The sequence below is a fragment of the Hemibagrus wyckioides genome, linkage group LG18 (assembly GCF_019097595.1).
Source record: "Hemibagrus wyckioides isolate EC202008001 linkage group LG18, SWU_Hwy_1.0, whole genome shotgun sequence".
NCBI lineage: Eukaryota > Metazoa > Chordata > Actinopteri > Siluriformes > Bagridae > Hemibagrus > Hemibagrus wyckioides.
The window spans coordinates 17,577,447-17,594,643 of record NC_080727.1 but is presented as its reverse complement, the minus strand read 5'-3'; the positions used below and the strand labels follow the sequence as shown (position 1 = coordinate 17,594,643).

The 17,197-nt window shown below is 38.5% G+C and overlaps 1 protein-coding gene across 3 annotated transcripts in view; it reads left to right on the top strand.

Annotated features, from left to right (window-relative positions):
- sgcd (sarcoglycan, delta (dystrophin-associated glycoprotein)) overlaps nucleotides 1-17,197 on the top strand; it is a 173,430-nt gene that overhangs the window by 33,634 nt on the left and 122,599 nt on the right. The window contains exon 1 of one of the 3 annotated variants that reach the window (XM_058415611.1): nucleotides 8,326-8,583. The exons of the other annotated variants lie outside the window; for them this stretch is intronic. Coding sequence (XP_058271594.1) covers nucleotides 8,398-8,583 — 186 coding nt within the window. The 5' untranslated portion in view covers nucleotides 8,326-8,397. Of the gene's footprint in view, nucleotides 1-8,325; nucleotides 8,584-17,197 lie in introns of those variants that run through there. 3 annotated transcript variants of the gene reach the window in all.

The window sequence follows — 17,197 nt, the reverse complement described above, 5'->3', positions numbered from 1 at the left end:
TTTGTGAATATGTAAATAGTATGCAAATGAGCTCACTATCTAAATCTAAGAAGGACGAGCTCAATGTTTCTAGAAAAAAAGATGTATGTTATGACTTACTGTTCACCAAATAAACGTTAAAAAAAAAAAGAACACTGCTAAAGCGCCACCATTGGAATCGAGGTCATGATTGCACCTGATTAGCAGGAAGGTTAGCATTAGATTACTGTTTTGTTTTGTTTTACCAGATTTTATGTCTCAGATTCTTTGGTCTGCATGATTTGTTTAAGGGAAGAAACAGAAGAAGAAGAAAAAAGCTGAACGAAAACAATAGGGGTCCAAGCACCAATTACGAAGTCGAACAAAACAAAGGAAGTGATGATCCACTAAATCAGCAACGGGACGGGAAAAAAAAGCGTCCAGGGAAACATGGACACAGCACGAGTCCAACAGAGCGTTTCATGTAAAACAGCAGTGTTCAGTGGAGACGTAGCGCCTGGAGCTTTGATGCGATGACGCTGCGAGACGCCACTGTGATAATTACAGCAAGGCTGGGGGAGTCGACTGAACATTATATCTGTAATTATTCATGAAGAAACCAAAGCACAGACGTTTTAAGCTTCATAATACACCACGTCACGTTAGGGGACATTTTAGGTCTAACAAAACTATAACGGCGACGACAACAAACAACAACAACAACACAAATATCTATAATGATAGAGAAAAAACTTAGCATAGCTAATTATGCAAATGACTTAGACAAAAACTTCCAGACAATAACAACACCAGACGCTGGAATCTCAGGAAATTATAGACAGCATGTGCTGCACTGGGTCATTCTGTACAGAGTAAATACAGAACTGATAAACAACAACAAACAACACAAATACTCCTGAAGAAAAATCCGTGGAGAAAAATTACTAACAGCTAAGCTAATGATCCAGATGACTCCAAATCAGTTTTTTTGATTGAGTTTTTTTCTTTTTTTGGAAGCTCAATCAATAACAACAAAAACACCTTTTTATTTATCTATCTAATAATTTCAGATCTGTTGTTTTTTTTTCCTTTTTAAAAATATTATTTACATTTCGGGCCATTTTCAAAAAAACAAAGCTTAATTACAATTTTTGTGAAAAAAATCCAGCTGCAGATCTTTCAGTATCTATGATTTTTGTACAGCAGATGTTTCATAGGTGAAAGGAACTGGCTTGTGTTCTGCATACAGACATTCACACCATCAGGCGTGAAACCGAGGTGTTAACCGAAATCACAACTCTCACACCTTACACTCCTCTCTTACTTCACACCTCTCACACCTCTCTTACTTCACACCTCTCACACCTCTCTTACTTCACACCTCTCTTACTTCACTTCTCTCTTACTTCACACCTCTCACACCTTTCACACCTCACTTCTCACACCTCTCACAACACACCTTTTACCTCACACCTTTCACACCTCACCACTCACGCCTCTCTTACCTCACACCTCTCACATCACACCTCTTTTACCTCACACCATTCACACCTCACCTCTCACACCTCTCTTACCTCACACCTCACCATCTCACCTCTCTTAACTCACACCTCTAACACTTCACAAACCTCACACCTCACCTCTCACCTCCAGGCATATAGTGAACATTTTACAGGACGCTTTATTAATTTGGATCAACTTCCAATAACACAGTCTGTAATCTTGTCATGATTATAATAGGCCCTTTTGAAATTGGCATTGATTTGACTAAAGCCCATCAACCATCTCTCCTGATTCATGCCACGACCCGTGAGATCGATCCGAGCCTCTGAGGTGTTTTAGGGTTCGACTCTCCAATCAGGATTTGTTTCAGGAATCGACTCTGCGCTAATCTGCAGCGCTGCATGCAAAACTTTATTTCTCTTCTCTCTCTCTCTCTCTCTCTCTCTGACATTGTGCAAGAGAACGATGGATCAGAAACGACCTCCGCATACGGAAATGTGCAATTTCCCTCTACTGAGGTGATGATATTGTAGTTCTGTTTCAATTTAGTGAGCACAGAGGAAATAACAATTGGAATAGCTCGGCGGGGGACTGAAGGCATTACCACGCAAAGCTGAAGGTTTTTAAAAGAGCACTCAGGAGTCCTGCCACATGTCAATGCTTCTCTCTCTCTTTCTCTCTTTTTATGTGAACTAATATAATGGAATCCAAAACAATATTAAAGCATTCGTAATGATATCCAGTGTCTGTAATACACGCAAATAATTTAGTCTCTGTGTGTGTGTGTGTGTGTGTAAGCTATTAATCTTTCAGACAACGAGCTTCATTGCTGTGTAATTGAGCTACGAGTCATTACATGGGTCAGAATAAGAACTCAGAATAAGTTAATCGTTGTTCCTGGAGGCCAGAAACGAAGGCAAATTCATGAAATGACCTTCAGATCGGTTTTATTATATTCTCACGCATCCTGCTGAGATTTCCAGTCAGACAAACATAATTTCTTATTTATTTTAAACAGTTACAATAACGAGCGCTGAGCCAAGCTGTTTAAAGTATACAAGAGTCATAAATAGCCACAAAGTAACGGACACCTGAGTGAGATTCATCATGATGAGTCAGCTATGAACAAATTTATTTATTTATTTATTACTTATTTATTTATTTGATTATTTTCTGCAATTTGATCTTTTTGTATATGCTAATATCCTTATATTTGTTTACTTGTTAGCAGACCTTTTTTATTTATTTATTTATTTATTTATTTATTTATTTATTTATTTATTTATTCTCGGAACTGCAAAATAATCCTGCGTTTTCACAAGCCAATATTTTTACTACGGCAAACATATCTGTATCTAATACAGTTATATTACTATAAATAAAAATTATAGGTGCTTTTACTTCTTTTTAAAGCTGTTTTTTTAAAAATAAATGCTTCAAATTAAAATAATCAGCCAACAGATCAATAAATATTTAAAGCTAGATTTTTTCTTAAAGCCAGATTTTATAATAGAGGTTTAAACCATGTATATTTTGGTTAATAAAATAAAAGTCTTAGAAAAATATTCTCTATAAATATAATCTTGAATTGTAGAAAATCAAAGCTGCATGAAAGTGTTAATATGGCAGATTCTCCACCGATTTTTACTCAATATTTATAGACACAGAACAGCAGGAACACTTTGACAGCATTCTGTAGTGTAATGATGAAGAAATGTTGTAATTGTTTTTGAGATTTAAATAGTCTTTATACACTGCAGATAAACACACTGCACTTTAACAGATCTGACACCCGTCCTGTTTCTGTCTGACGTTGCTTTATTGGCGGATGATAAAGCCACGATTCGATCATGTTTGATTGCAGAAAAGATGTTTAATCTGGTTTAAAGTCGTGAGAACGAGTTAATCTGCTTTCATTACAGCGAAGCTTTCACACAGTCACCTGCTTTTAGTCTGATGAGCAATCGAATGTTATGCGTCAGAAATCGAGCCAAGTGTCTGTCTGCACACACACACACACACACACACACACGTTGCCTAATTTGTGCTTCTGGAACACAATGGCAATTTAGCCCAAGTGCTGCACAATGTCACCTTCCATGCCGAGCTGTGGCGTTAGATTACAGCCCCATCACAGCCACCCTGAAGCTGCCCCTCGAGCAGGGGGCTAATGTAGTGCCGGTGTTGGCTGGCAGACGCTTGGCTGACCCCAAGCACAGCAGATACGTGCGTTCTCAGAGGCTAGAGAGAAAGAGAGGAAAGGATGAGTGGAGGAGTGGAGGAGAGGAGGAGAGGCCGAGCCAAGCCGACGACACCCGTGGCACTTTATCAAGCAACGATGGCGTCCTTTCCAGCAGCTGTCACCTGGTCCACTCTGTCAGTGTCAGATGTTATTTCAAGAAAGCCTGGATGATGTGTTTAGCTCCTGGCGTGTACTCGGGTTCATTCATGAGTCATACAATGCTTCTGTCTGTATTTCTCCATGTAAGGTCGCGTTACTTTTTTTTTTTTTTTCTCCACACGACCTCTGAGTTTTTTTTATTTTTATTTAAAGATTTCCGAGAAGGAAAAAAAAAATCCACAATTTTCTACTTATAGTTTTACATCTTATACGTTTTTTCTTAAAAGTGTGCATTCTTTTGCCATGATGGAGTAAATTATTCACCACACCGCCTTTTAAAGAATTAGACGTTTAAATCCACAAATAATTCTCCGGAATCCGCTCAGTAATCTCTGCTCTGGTCCCTAAGGAATTTCCACAGGAAATAAAAAAGCCTGTAGCTAATATTTTGTTCTGTTGCTCGGTTGTAAGCCTGGAGGTAGATAAGAAAAACTTTATACACCATCAATCTCCATACGGTGTCTTTTTTTCTTTTCTTTTCTTTTTTTTTTTTACTCCTTATTTGTATGAGGCGGAGTTACCGCAGGCTTTGCGCAGCCCTCTAACAAACAAGGTGATAAGAAATTTCTTCTAAAAAGCGAGCGGCGTCTTCTTCACGCCGCTCGCGTACAGCCTGGAGAACTCCCGACCGAGTCTGGGCCTACTTTCCAGATAACGCCAGACCCCACCAGGGAGCGTAATCGTTTTATCGCCGCAATTTAATTTAGGATGATAAGCTTGTGCGAGTACTCTGAAAAAAAAGAAAACGTAAAAGCTATAATTTGAAACGAAGAGGACGGAATGTAAAGCAGCAGCCGAGGAACCCGGAAGAGGAAGAGTATGGAGTGTTAAAACGGCGCCCTGTCCTCTACTAGACGGATGATCGAGAGTTTGGGGGCTTCCTTGTTTTTGTCGTTGTTGTTGTTGATGCTGAAATGGTAAATATTACACCTGATGCAGCTAAGCGATGCCTGATCGGTCTCAGGAGCAACACACTAATACACTAGGGTTCGATTAGCGTAAAACAGCACTGAGCTGAAACTCGGTTCATTGTTCCAAAAATTCATTTCAGTCTTTAATAATTGAAATTTCTTTTATTCTTTGAATCCATCTCAGTGCTTGGACCTCGGTGCAGTCTGAGGGTCAGACACAAATGAGGTGTCGCAGTGTGGGCAGAGGATCTGATCTGAGCTGATGATTATTTTAAATGTGCAGAAAACATCGCAGAGCAAAGAGCAGACGGGATTTTTAGAGTCAGTAATCTAAAACTGTTCAGAAACACCTTTCCTTCCCTGGGTCCATAACTTCCGCATGTATTATATATTAATGTTAACATTCCAGTGAATAAAACCGCTCAGTGCTTCTGTAATAAATACGCAGCAGAGTTAATAACCGCATTAAACACCCTGTCAAATATATTACTAGAGATGCTGAAATATTCCACTTTTTTCTTTTATTATTAAAGAATCAGAGCTGAAATCAAATCCCATCCCGTATTATTTTATTTATTTATTGTTAATTTGTTCACAGTTAAACTCTTTCCTTCTTTCGCAGACACTAAATATAATCAACTTACCAAAAAATAAAGAAACAGTCAAATACAATTGATCCTAACACATGAAATGTAAACACCATCCACACATTTATTGTCCCAGTCCAATTCCAGTCTTGGTTTGTGACACGAGATCTGATATCCGATACGTTTTCTCTGAGGTCTGATCTACCGTTTTTTCTCGTATCAACCGGATTTGTGCCATTTCTATAAACTGAAACTAGAAATCCGGTTCAATGAAAAGAATCTGTAAAAAGATCTACATCTCCAGTTTCAGGGTTCTACTGTGTGTAGAACCTTAAAAGTTCCTCATGATGACGTGTCCTGATCTAGACATGAATATCTGTGAATTCACACCCAAATAGCCAAGAAGCTCTTCCTCATTAGTGACTGTAATCCTCTGGTTTTGTGTGTGTGTGTGTGTGTGTGGCCCAAGGCTTACAAGTGAGAAATAATTTCAGTCTCTGAATTAAAAGGAGAAATCTGATCTAGTGTCTGAGTCTAACTTCCTTTTGTCCCGAAGCAGCCGGCAGTCTAGTCCATGGAGGACGACAGCAAGAAAAAGAACTGACTCAATTACAAGCTTATAACCACAATAAAATCTGACTTTTATACAGAAAACACCCTACATGCTAAAGCAGCGCCTGTTACACCGATGACTCAATTCACGCCGCCGTGATGTTCGAAAACGACAAATAAAGTGAAAAATCGCTAAGGTGACTAATTATTTAAGAGCTACAACAGTTAGAACAAGCTACTTCCATACACTAAACCTGCAGGTCGTTATAGTCAGTTTCATCCTCATCCTGCCTCTATATAATGATTGTAACTATAGCAACAAGTGTAACCATAGCAACATACAGTTACAGTCGCGTACACAGAGAATATACGGCTACCGTAAACATTTCCTCATAATGACTTCACTTAGCTACACGGAGAAGTTTTTTGAGCAATTTCTGGAAGATATGTTTTATGAACTGGAGAAGAAAACGTTAAATATATAAGTATATATATATATAATATAATATAATATATTTATATATAGTATATATAATATATATATATATTAGAGAAACAGGGGATGAGTCATGTGTGTTATGTGACACCTTTTGCTTCTAAAGAAGCCGAAATGTTTATTGCTTGCTATCAGCCTATGAATAATTGAATACCCCGAGGCTTGTATGAACAAGAGCTGAAAATAAAGTAGTGTATCAATAACCTGCAAAAACATCACACCAGCAAGATGCAGAGTTTTACTGCTTCACTTTTACACACACAAGATGATCACAAACGTGAGGAAAATGTTTTTATTTTCTTTGTTATTATTTTATTTTTCACACAACAGTTTTTTGTCAGCTTATAGCTCTGGAAAAAAATAAGAGATCACTGCAAAATAAACAGTTTCTTATGTTTTTTTCTTACAGGTGCATGTATTGGTGAGATGAACTGCTGACAATATTTCTCCTAAATTCAGAATATAACTATTGTTATTTCGAGTGTATATTTAAAGGAAACGACCACACATCAAAATAACCCAAGATCATGCAGTATTTGGAGAGCTTTAATAACTCAAATAAAACAAAATCCAAATCATTTGTAAACAAATTGTGTTAAAGCTTTGGTTAAATAACATTAAGAAATCAGTATTTGGTGGAATAACTAAATTTGGCTCCATGCTCTCCACCAGTTTCTGACATTGCTGTTGGGGAACTTTATACCACTCTTTTTGCAAAAAAAGCAAACAGCTCAGCTTTGCTTGATGGTTTGTGACCAATCCATCTTCCTCTTGATGGCATTCCAGAGGTTTTCAATAGGGTTCAAATCTGGAGATTGGGCAGTGGTCTCATATTTTTTTTTCCAGAGCTGTATATATATATATATATAATAATTGAATCAATACATGATATATTTATCATAAAATATTATATAATATATAATCATAACACAGTTAATTATTTATTCTTTCTTAATATTAAAATAAAAATACAAAAATTCTTCCCTCTGTTCCTCTCCATGACAAAGCCCTAACACTGGAGACTCCTTCTATAAAAGTTACATTATATGTTTCCCTAACAAAAACTTCACCAGGGGTTTTCAGTAAGTCGATTTTTCTATGTTAAATAAAATCCACATATTTGAAAGTCCATTGATTATCAGCCTGATTAATAATTAGCGTCTGGTTGTTACTATAAACACATTAAGGTATAAAAACCAGAACTTCTGGTGAGCTGTGAAAATGGATAATGATGTAACAGTAATGAATTGAACAGATAATAATTTACTTCATAATAAATGACTAATAATGTTACCGTCTTTGGGCTCACAACATTTTTTTAACATTTGTATCTTTTTTGTCGGTATTAGTGCATCGTGAAAACAGCCATGTCAGGTGTTCAAGCTCCTAATCTGACAGATAATTCTCCTAACCTTTCTAATAGCTCGGTTGCTTTCAGCCGCATTGTTGGACGCTGGACTGCAGGATCTGAATGATCTTCTGACTAAAATATCGCAAATAAATCTCATCGTCTGCTGGTGATATTCTCTGCGAAAGCTCTCTTTGTGTGAACGTGTGAATTCTGTGACAAGGATAAATTGGAGAGTTTTTTTTTTCTTTCTCGATGTTGTGAAGGTCTTCTTGGGTATATTTAGCGTGTTAAAGTTCTCTTCTGGTTTTAACGATTTGGATTTTATTTTTCTGTAAATTCACGGTCCAAACTTTGCCCTTCTGCAATGTTGCAGGATTTAATTGGTGTGATTACTCACTGACTCTCGGGTCTCTTGCATCTCGAGCACAAAGAAAACCCTTCAGATTCTATGCTGTGGGTGAGGAACGCTCTCACAGCCCACGTTATTCACGTGCCACGGCCCTGCTGGGAATTCGTGATTACCCCGCGGTGGAATCTCTCGCTCTTTTGACAGGACAAAAGCTCACTTTGGGTTGGTGTTCACAAACTCCAGGCACTAAACGTCAAGCGGAAGATTTTGTGGAAAATCTCTTAAAAATATGAAGGTCGTCAGCAGAGAAATGCAGCCAGTGCCTAGGTTTTATTCCATGGCAGGATACCAAGGGCTTCGGTCAGACAAGCAAAGAACGCGTGGACGAGCAGGTGTGCTGTTAGAGCCAAGCGGTTCTTTTATACATGCTGGATTGGTTAAGGGTCATCCCATGCCAGAATGGAGGAGTAACAGAGTGAGTGGATGGATTTTTTAAATATATTTTGGGTGTAATTACAGTTTACAGCACATCCTCAGCTGTAGTGACCGCCATCTGGGTCTTACATGTGGTCAGTGGCTTGTGGCTGCTCAGGTGTTCTGTTATGATGGGAATGAAAAGAACAGGCGTGTTGCACAACTTAAGAGCGGATCTGGTTGAGGCAATGGCCTACTTGATTTGCATTTTACAAACACAAAATACACACACACACACATATGGCATTTCACCAATAATATAAATTATGTATTAAACTGTATTAAACTTATATATAAAGTAATAAACTTTATATATAAAGTTTATAAACTTTTCTTGTTAAACTTTAACTGCACCCCTTTAGTGGGTGGGATATATTAGGCAGCAAGTGAACATTTGTCCTCAAAGTTGATGTGTTAGAAGCAGGAAAAATGGGCAAGCGTAAGGATTTGAGCGAGTTTGACGAAGGACAGATTGTGATGGCTAGACCACTGGATCAGAGCATCTCCAAAACTGCAGCTCTTGTGGGGTGTTCCCGGTCTGCAGTGGTCAGTATCTATCAAAAGTGGTCCAAGGAAGGAACAGTGGTGAACCGGTGACAGGGTCATGAGGCTCACTGATGCACGTGGGGAGTGAAGGCTGGGCCGTGTGGTCTGATCCAACAAACGAGCTACTGTTGCTCAAATTGCTGAAGACGTTAATGGTGGTTCTGATAGAAAGGTGTCAGAATACACAGTGCATCATAGTTTGTTGTGTATGGGGCTGCATAGCCACAGACCAGTCAGGGTGCCCATGCTGACCCATGTGCACTGCCGAATGCGCCAACAATGGGCATGTGAGCATCAGAACTGGACCACCGAGCAGTGGTAGAAGTTGGCTTGGTCTGATGAATCACATTTTCTTTTACATCACATGGATGGCCAAGTGCGTGTGTGTCTCTTACCTGGGGAATACATGGCACCAGGATGCACTATGGGAAGAAGACATGCCGGCGAAGGCAGTGTCATGCTTTGGGTAATGTTCTCCTGGGAAACCATGAGTCCTACCATCCATGTGGATGTTACTTTGACACGTACCACCTACCTAAGCATTGTTGCAGACCATGTTCATGGAAACGGTATTCCCTGATATCCTTTCAGCAGGATAATGCACTGTGCCAGAAAGTTATAAGTTTATCGTTATGTAAATTATTCCTCATTGTTTTTCAGACGCTAAGTTTTACCTTTAATGCTTTTACTCAAATGACTGAATTGACTACAGCGGTATGATTCTGTCTTCCCCTTCCACAGATTTCCCGCGCGCTCTCCCTCACATTAATTTACACACACAATCAGTTTCCAAAATGGCTTTCAGGCTGTGGCGAATAAAGTTGCGGCTGCTAAATGAATCCGTTTGCATAGATGCCAAGCCGCGTTTTACAGTTTTAAGTAGAAACGTCCCAAATTGCATATTCATTAACGCACACACACTCATAGACACACACAGACTGGACAACATTTGGCTGGTTTCGTTGCCGCTCCGCTCTCTGTAAAGTGTGTGTCAGTAAATCAGCTAGTGAGGTTTTAGGTGTTAATGAGGTTAGCTTTAAAAATACACAGTTTATTTCTAGCAGTTTATTTATATCAGGGAAATCTGGAGTATTAAATGTCAGATTTAATAAATGTGTTTACTAAAAAATGTATAATTAATAAATTAATTAATAAAAACTACCAGGTGTAGTCCTGAATAAATTATTGCTAGTTTAAAAAACAACAAAAATGCAAAAATAATTCTTCCCTCTCTCCATAGCTGGAAATTCTTCTCCATTTCAAATCCCTAAAACTGGAGACTCCTTCCACAAAATTTACATTAAGGTTTCCTTAAACAAAAACTTCACCACAGATTTTCAAAAGGTCAGTTTTTCTTTCTCAAAAGTCACTATAGACACAATAATATATTAGAGCCACAACTTCTGGTGAGCCGTGGAAATGGGTAATGATGTGACTAATGAATTTAACAGATGGATATGATGGATATATAAAGTCTACACAGGCCTGAAAAAATCGCAGGTTTTTGTGATTTTAAGAAATGGAATTCTTCTGTTGTGTTTATTCAATGAAGTCACTATTTGAGGGAAGTTCCTTGTAGTTGGGTTACGCAGATACTTCATTCCATTTTAAAGTATGGTGGCTGATTGGACGAGACATCTGTCACTCAAGATATGCAAGCAGTAGGAAAGTGTGTATTTTTTACATGTGTAGAGTTCTGTTATAACTTTAAACCTTTTTTTTTTCAATGGTGCAACTTTATATCTAAGAAAATAACAATGATAGCATATCATAGCATGAAGATTAGCTTGCAATGTTTAAAAACAATGCAGGTATGTTGCGAAGACTAAACCATTCCAGATTAAGGGGTGTAAGGAATGCTATAAGAGCAGAACTGCGTTCATATACACACACCAATCCACTTTCTACTGCGGCAGCCTGCTGGACTTCCTGTATATCCTGAGTGACAGATGTCTCGTCCAATCAGCAGTAAGAATTCCGTTTATAAACCTACCTTTTCTGGTTTGTCTGATTGTTATTTTGTTTTCTGATTTATTATTTTGTTTTCCGATTAGTTATTTTGTTTTCCGAATTATTATTTTGTTTTTGGGTTTGTTTTTGGGGGTTTTTTTGCACCTCTTGGCCACCGTATTAAAGTTGACTCAAATGACCTGTTTGTTCACAACTCCCCTGATTTTTCTTGAATCAAAAATTAATCTAGTTTGCAAAATGATTTACAAATAATAACGGTAGGAGTAAAGTTATTGAGTTTGTAAGTATTTGCCCCGTTACTGTGAAACCCCTGACTGAGTTTCTTCTTGCTAATGAAATGATGTTGATTTCTTTATTGCTCTTTTTGTCCCCTAGCGGAATAACAAACAAAGACTTTTCGAAACTTTCAATTCAATTAAGGCCCACAAGAAGATTTTATTTTAATTAACACTCAAAGTTCGTTTGGTTCCATCAGTGTGCAGGATTAGAAGTGTTATTTTTAGACTGTCTCTTACTTGAGTAAGAGAGAAATACAGAGGCATGTGTTTAGTTTGGGGTTTGTACTGACCACAGCAGAGTGGAGTGGGCTAGAGCAGAGCAGTAGTAGAGGAATGAAGTGCACTCTGGTAAAGGTCAGTTGATTTGGTGCGCTCTGACAGACTCAGCGCGCTACACTTGAGCTTGAAATGTTATTTCCCCGAATCCAAGGCACGTATGATCAAGCCAGTCTTCCTCAGTGGAATCTCTTATTCTACTTTTTTTCTCCACAGTTTCCTCACGAAGGAACTATTTTCGGTTGTGCTGCAATGTAGTTTGTCTCCAGCTTTACTTTATAGATCTTTTCTAAGCTCTCACTGAAACAACAAAAAAAATCCTTTAGAAAATCTTGCTCCAAACTGAAATAACCGTGTTAGGCAGCGGTAACTCGTCTACAGAGGCAGGAGGTGAAGAGCCGTTCAACACGATCGTTTTAAAGACCGTTAAAACTATAATTACCTCTTTTGAGGCATCGACGGTTTCAAAAGGTCGCTTCTTGACAGATGCTAAATGAAGTTCTGTTACCTTTCTGACTTCACTGCGTTCACTCCTCTGTTTAGCTACATAGAACTCCATAGAGAATATTAATATTATTATTATTATAATTATTATTGCAAATAATGGCCAAACATGGGAATTGCGAGTAGGAAGCGCTAATAAATAGTGGTCCATTAGGGCAGGAATCACGCTGCCCCATGCTCGCTTTACAAACATTTTCAGTAGAAGAGTATCAGCGGACAGATGGTTAATTACAGGGTTGCCAGATTTGTTTAAAAATAATCCACAGACACTGCAATCCAGTTATAAAGCAAATTAAATCTAACAACTTTTTACAAAGTTTTTACAAAGATGATAGATAATGAAAAAGCAGGGGTTATGCAAAAGACTGACTTTTATTTTCAGCTGGTTTTAAAATGAATAAAATGCCATATGGAAACATTGCCATGCAGTATATTTTTTTTATCCGTATTCATTCAGTAGAATGTAGCTTTTCTTCTTCAGAAAAAAATTCACTACCAATTCAGCACTCTGCTAAATCAAATCTTCACTGACATTCAAATCTCTGGGGGTGAAATTACAATTAATTGTAAGTAGCTGGTTTAATGCTAATTTGTTTTGTGAATGTATTTGTGTTCATAATCCTTAGCAGCCCACCACTTCGTCATTAAGAGGACAAATTGTAGCTGTCGAGAATAATGCAGCGTGGCTTAATGGCAATAGCTATGGCAGATATCATTGTTTCTTGTGTTTAACTGTGGCTTAAACAGCCTCACAGAGAGATTGTGCTTCAGCTCCCAGTGGGGTTTTGTTATCTGCTTGATTCATAGCAGTACCGAAAGATTTCTGCACTTCACATTTGCTAATTGCGAGGGATTGATGGACCCAAGTGCATAAAATTCAGTATCGGGATAAATCTGTGGATCGTTATTAATATTTCAGACAGGAGGCAGACAACATGATGCATAATAAACCAGAAAACAAGAATCAGCAAGAAAAAAACAAAAACAAATCACAACAAAAATGAAGTTATTAATAGATGTGTACTATGAAATCGCATAACTAAAGCATGCGATTCAGTACCAACAGCATTCAGTTCCTACTGTATTTGATTTGGTTCCTATTGTATTCGATTCACTACATACTGTATTCAGTTCAGTCACATACCATTTCCCACCCACAGCTACGATTCAGTAGCTACTGTCTCCAATTCAGTGCCTACAGCATTTGTTTCTGTATCTACAATTCACTACAGTACATACTACATTCTATTCAGGAAACATTACAGCACAGTGAAATTCTTTCTTCGCATATCCCATCCTTGGAGGTTGGGGTCAGTGCACAGGGTCAGCCATGATACAGTGCCCCTGGAGCAGAGGGGGTTAAGGGCCTTGCTCAAGGGAACCCCCGATCTTCCAGTCAACGACCCAGAGCCTTAATAACTTAAGCCACCACCGCCCTGATACCGTCTGCATTCAATTCAGTACCCTCTGCATTCGATTCAGTAGCTACTGCATTTGATTCAGTACCTACCGTATTCGATTCATTTTCTCCCGAATTTGGTCACCTACCAATTCCCTCCCACAGCTACCTCATCTCAATTCAGTACCTACTGCATTTGATTTAGTAACTGCATACTACCACATGTGATTCAGTACCTACGGGCATGACCAACAATATCAGATAAACCGCATTCAGAAAACCGTTTTTTGTTTAAACCATTAACAAGTTAACAGTTTACTCAGCTGTTGTTTAACAAGTACTGTTTAACCACAAGGGATGATGTTTAACACCTATAGAACTTGCACTCAGCTCTTCCACACCAGTCCTATAGTCGGGATATTCAGGGATACTCGGAGCTCTAGACACCATGAGGGAAACACTGCCCCAATGACGGGACAGGGCATTCAAATCATCTGAAGAGATATCACAAATATCACTGAGATGAGGAAGAATCCTTGAAAGAAAGATGGAAGATTTGCAGATGAACCGAAAGAGAGATCACCACAGGGGTCGAATGAGGGTGAAAGTTTCATTGGTATGCTAAACAGGTGGAGAGAAGCTGTGAACGCTGTGTGGTCATGCAGAATGAGAGTAAGGAGGGGGGTCGCGAGGCACAGGCTGAATGCAGAGGCGGATATTTGAGGAGCTTCGCTTGTGTATTTCATCGGGAGCTCACAGGCCTGACACAAACAGATGCACTCGCTGGACAAAACAGGCTTTCAACAGGCTTTTCCTCACAAAAACATTGATTGTGGACATTTTTTCAGGACTTGGGAAAAGTCTTTGTGTTTAGATTTTTGTAATAAGAGACTTGCACTTAGTTTGAAATGCAATGTCAAGAAACTGTACATCACATTTTTTCCCGCCATTTTCTCCTGAATTTCCTTAATTCATTACCTACTGCATTTGATTCAGTATGTACAACAATTGATTCAGTGCATACAGTATTCGATTCAGTACCTACAGAATTTTCTTCCATACCCCTACCGCATTTGTTTCAGTATCTACAGCATTTGATTCAGAATCTACCTCATTCGATTCAGCATCTACTACATTTTATTCGATAATTACTGCATTTGATTTGTCACCTACTGTATGACTCAGCATTCAATTCAGTACCGACTGCATTTGATTCAATAACTACTGCATTCGATTCAGCAACTACAGCATTCAATTGAGGACCTACTAGATATGATTCAGTACCTTCAGCATGTGATTCAGTAACCTCTGCCCTCGATTCATTACGCAAAATGGAGAAAAGAAAAAAGCGCTATCCACCTTATTCCGCATACACAACCTCACAGACAACCGCAATTGGCTAATGTCACTTTGACTGACAGGGAGACTCAATACACCCCTCCCACCCAGACAGCACACTTTCTCTCTTTCTCTTTCTCTCTTTCTCTCTCTCTCTCTCTCTCTTGGCTACAGAAGGCTGTGGCATCTTGCCACTCGGAAGTGAGTTTACTGTTTGTTTTTAAAGCTCTTAAAGCTTTTAAAGCTCTTGCTCCCAGCTTTCTAAAGGTTTTTTTGGAGTTGTTTTGCTCATTTTGAGGTTATGGATCAAAATCCACCTGGACATCAGATGCTATTGGTTTTAAATTCAACACAAATCACAGTTTTGCAGATTACCATTTTAATCTAATTTCCTTGCGTCATAATCAGACTTTTGTATGTTCATTGCTTTTCCTTCTGTTCTTTCCTGTCCAATTTTTATACAACGTTTGGTCAACTTTTTTTGCTTCCATCAACTTTTTTGACCATCAGGTACGGGTTAAATTCAGTCTTTGTGTCCTTAAAACATTTTCTGTTATAAATTAATAAAAGCTTTTGCTTTGATTCATTAACCTACATTATGCCCACATTATTGCAAATTTAAAACCTCTTAAAATAGTCATATAGACTTACTATTTTGGTTGCAAATCTGAATTTTACAGGATTTTTTCTTAAGCTAATAGTACAAAATAGTCAGCTAATGTCAGTTCTCAGTGCTGGATCAAGTGCTGTTCTACATGTCAACAGCTGAATAATAATAATAATAATAATAATAATAATAATAATAATAATAATAATAGAGTCACAAGATGAGTGTGAGTGGAGCAGAGCTAATGTAAAATGTTTAAATAGTTGTCCAGTTCATTAAAATCACCTAAATAAATCGCTTCTAAATACTAAATAGAGTCTAAAAGTCCCAGTGGAAATATTTACATACTGTACAGTTTCTATGGATATGGTGTTAAAATAAGTTATGAATGCAGTTATGAAAATCCAAACCGAAAAATTTCATGAAGCTGTGAGCCCCAGCACTCTGGTGGAAATGCTAAATCACACTTTTGCTAATGAGGCTTATGGTAACAAACTGTATTTTTTTATTTCTTTTCTTTTATCTGTGATGCTATTTCTATTTCAGACGTGTTGAGGTTTCCTTGAGCCCCAGGCAAGCTGTGTATGTCAGCGTCTGTAACACAGAGGCTGTAAAGTTCACTTGTCAGTCTCTTCTCTTTCTCTCTCTCTCTCTCTCTCCCTCTCTCTCTCTCTTTCTCTCGGGGCCCTCATGAGTCCCCTGTGATTTGCAATCAGGCTCCAGCACATAAGTCCTCGTGCTTGTTTACTCTCTGACAGCCTGGCAGGCGCCATTATCTTCCCGTTCATAATTTCCCCTCCGTTTATAAGCACCCCTAAAGCCCACCCCCTAGCGAAATAAAAGGGGCTATAAAGAGAGAATGGAAATGGCCCATCCTCCATAAAAAACGTCAAATTTGTTTAATAGATAGAGCCGCTCAGTTGGCGCGTGTTCCCAGGGTCCAAGCTGGAACCCGAACGTCCCACTGAAGCGTGTTGCGCTGACAGACCTACATCATCGAGTCATCAGCTGCGGCGTGCTGACGGCAATTTATTTGATTGCGATCGATGTGGTTCTTGCTGCGCACTTATTTCCTTCCCTACCTCAGAGCATGCCAAATGGCAGGCTAATGAACAGCTATTAGCTTTTTTTCCCCTTTTCTTTTAAAGATTGCCGTCTCTTCGTTCGCTCCATTTAGACCAGGACTTATCTCACAAAGGGGTCTTAATCCGAACAGCGAACGCTCTGCTTTTCACCGCGTCTTCAGGCTTTTGTTTACCTCACGCATGAGCAAAATGCCAAAACCGGTGAGCGCTCACTTTAGCAATGAGGCAGTTAGTCAGGGACTGAAAACGATCACGATTTCTACAGTATGACAGTTTCAAAATTGCGCAGATTTTGGAATGAGTACAAAGATTTATATCAGAAATGTGAAATTGACTTTCACAATAGATTCTGACCACGTGTGGAGCGGCTTGATAACGAATCCCGGTACTTCGCACTAAATAGGATAAGCGACTAAAAATATAAAAATAAAAATAAAAAAAGAGCAGCAAACAAAATTTGAGCAAAGCTTTTTTTTTTTTTTCCTTTCTCTCTTTTAGACAGAATTGGAAATTTCTAATCAAGTGAAAATATTATTATTAGCAGATAAAAGCGTAGCAATACAAAAGAGATATAACAAAAATGTGAAACTGAGTTCTGTAAAACCAACAAC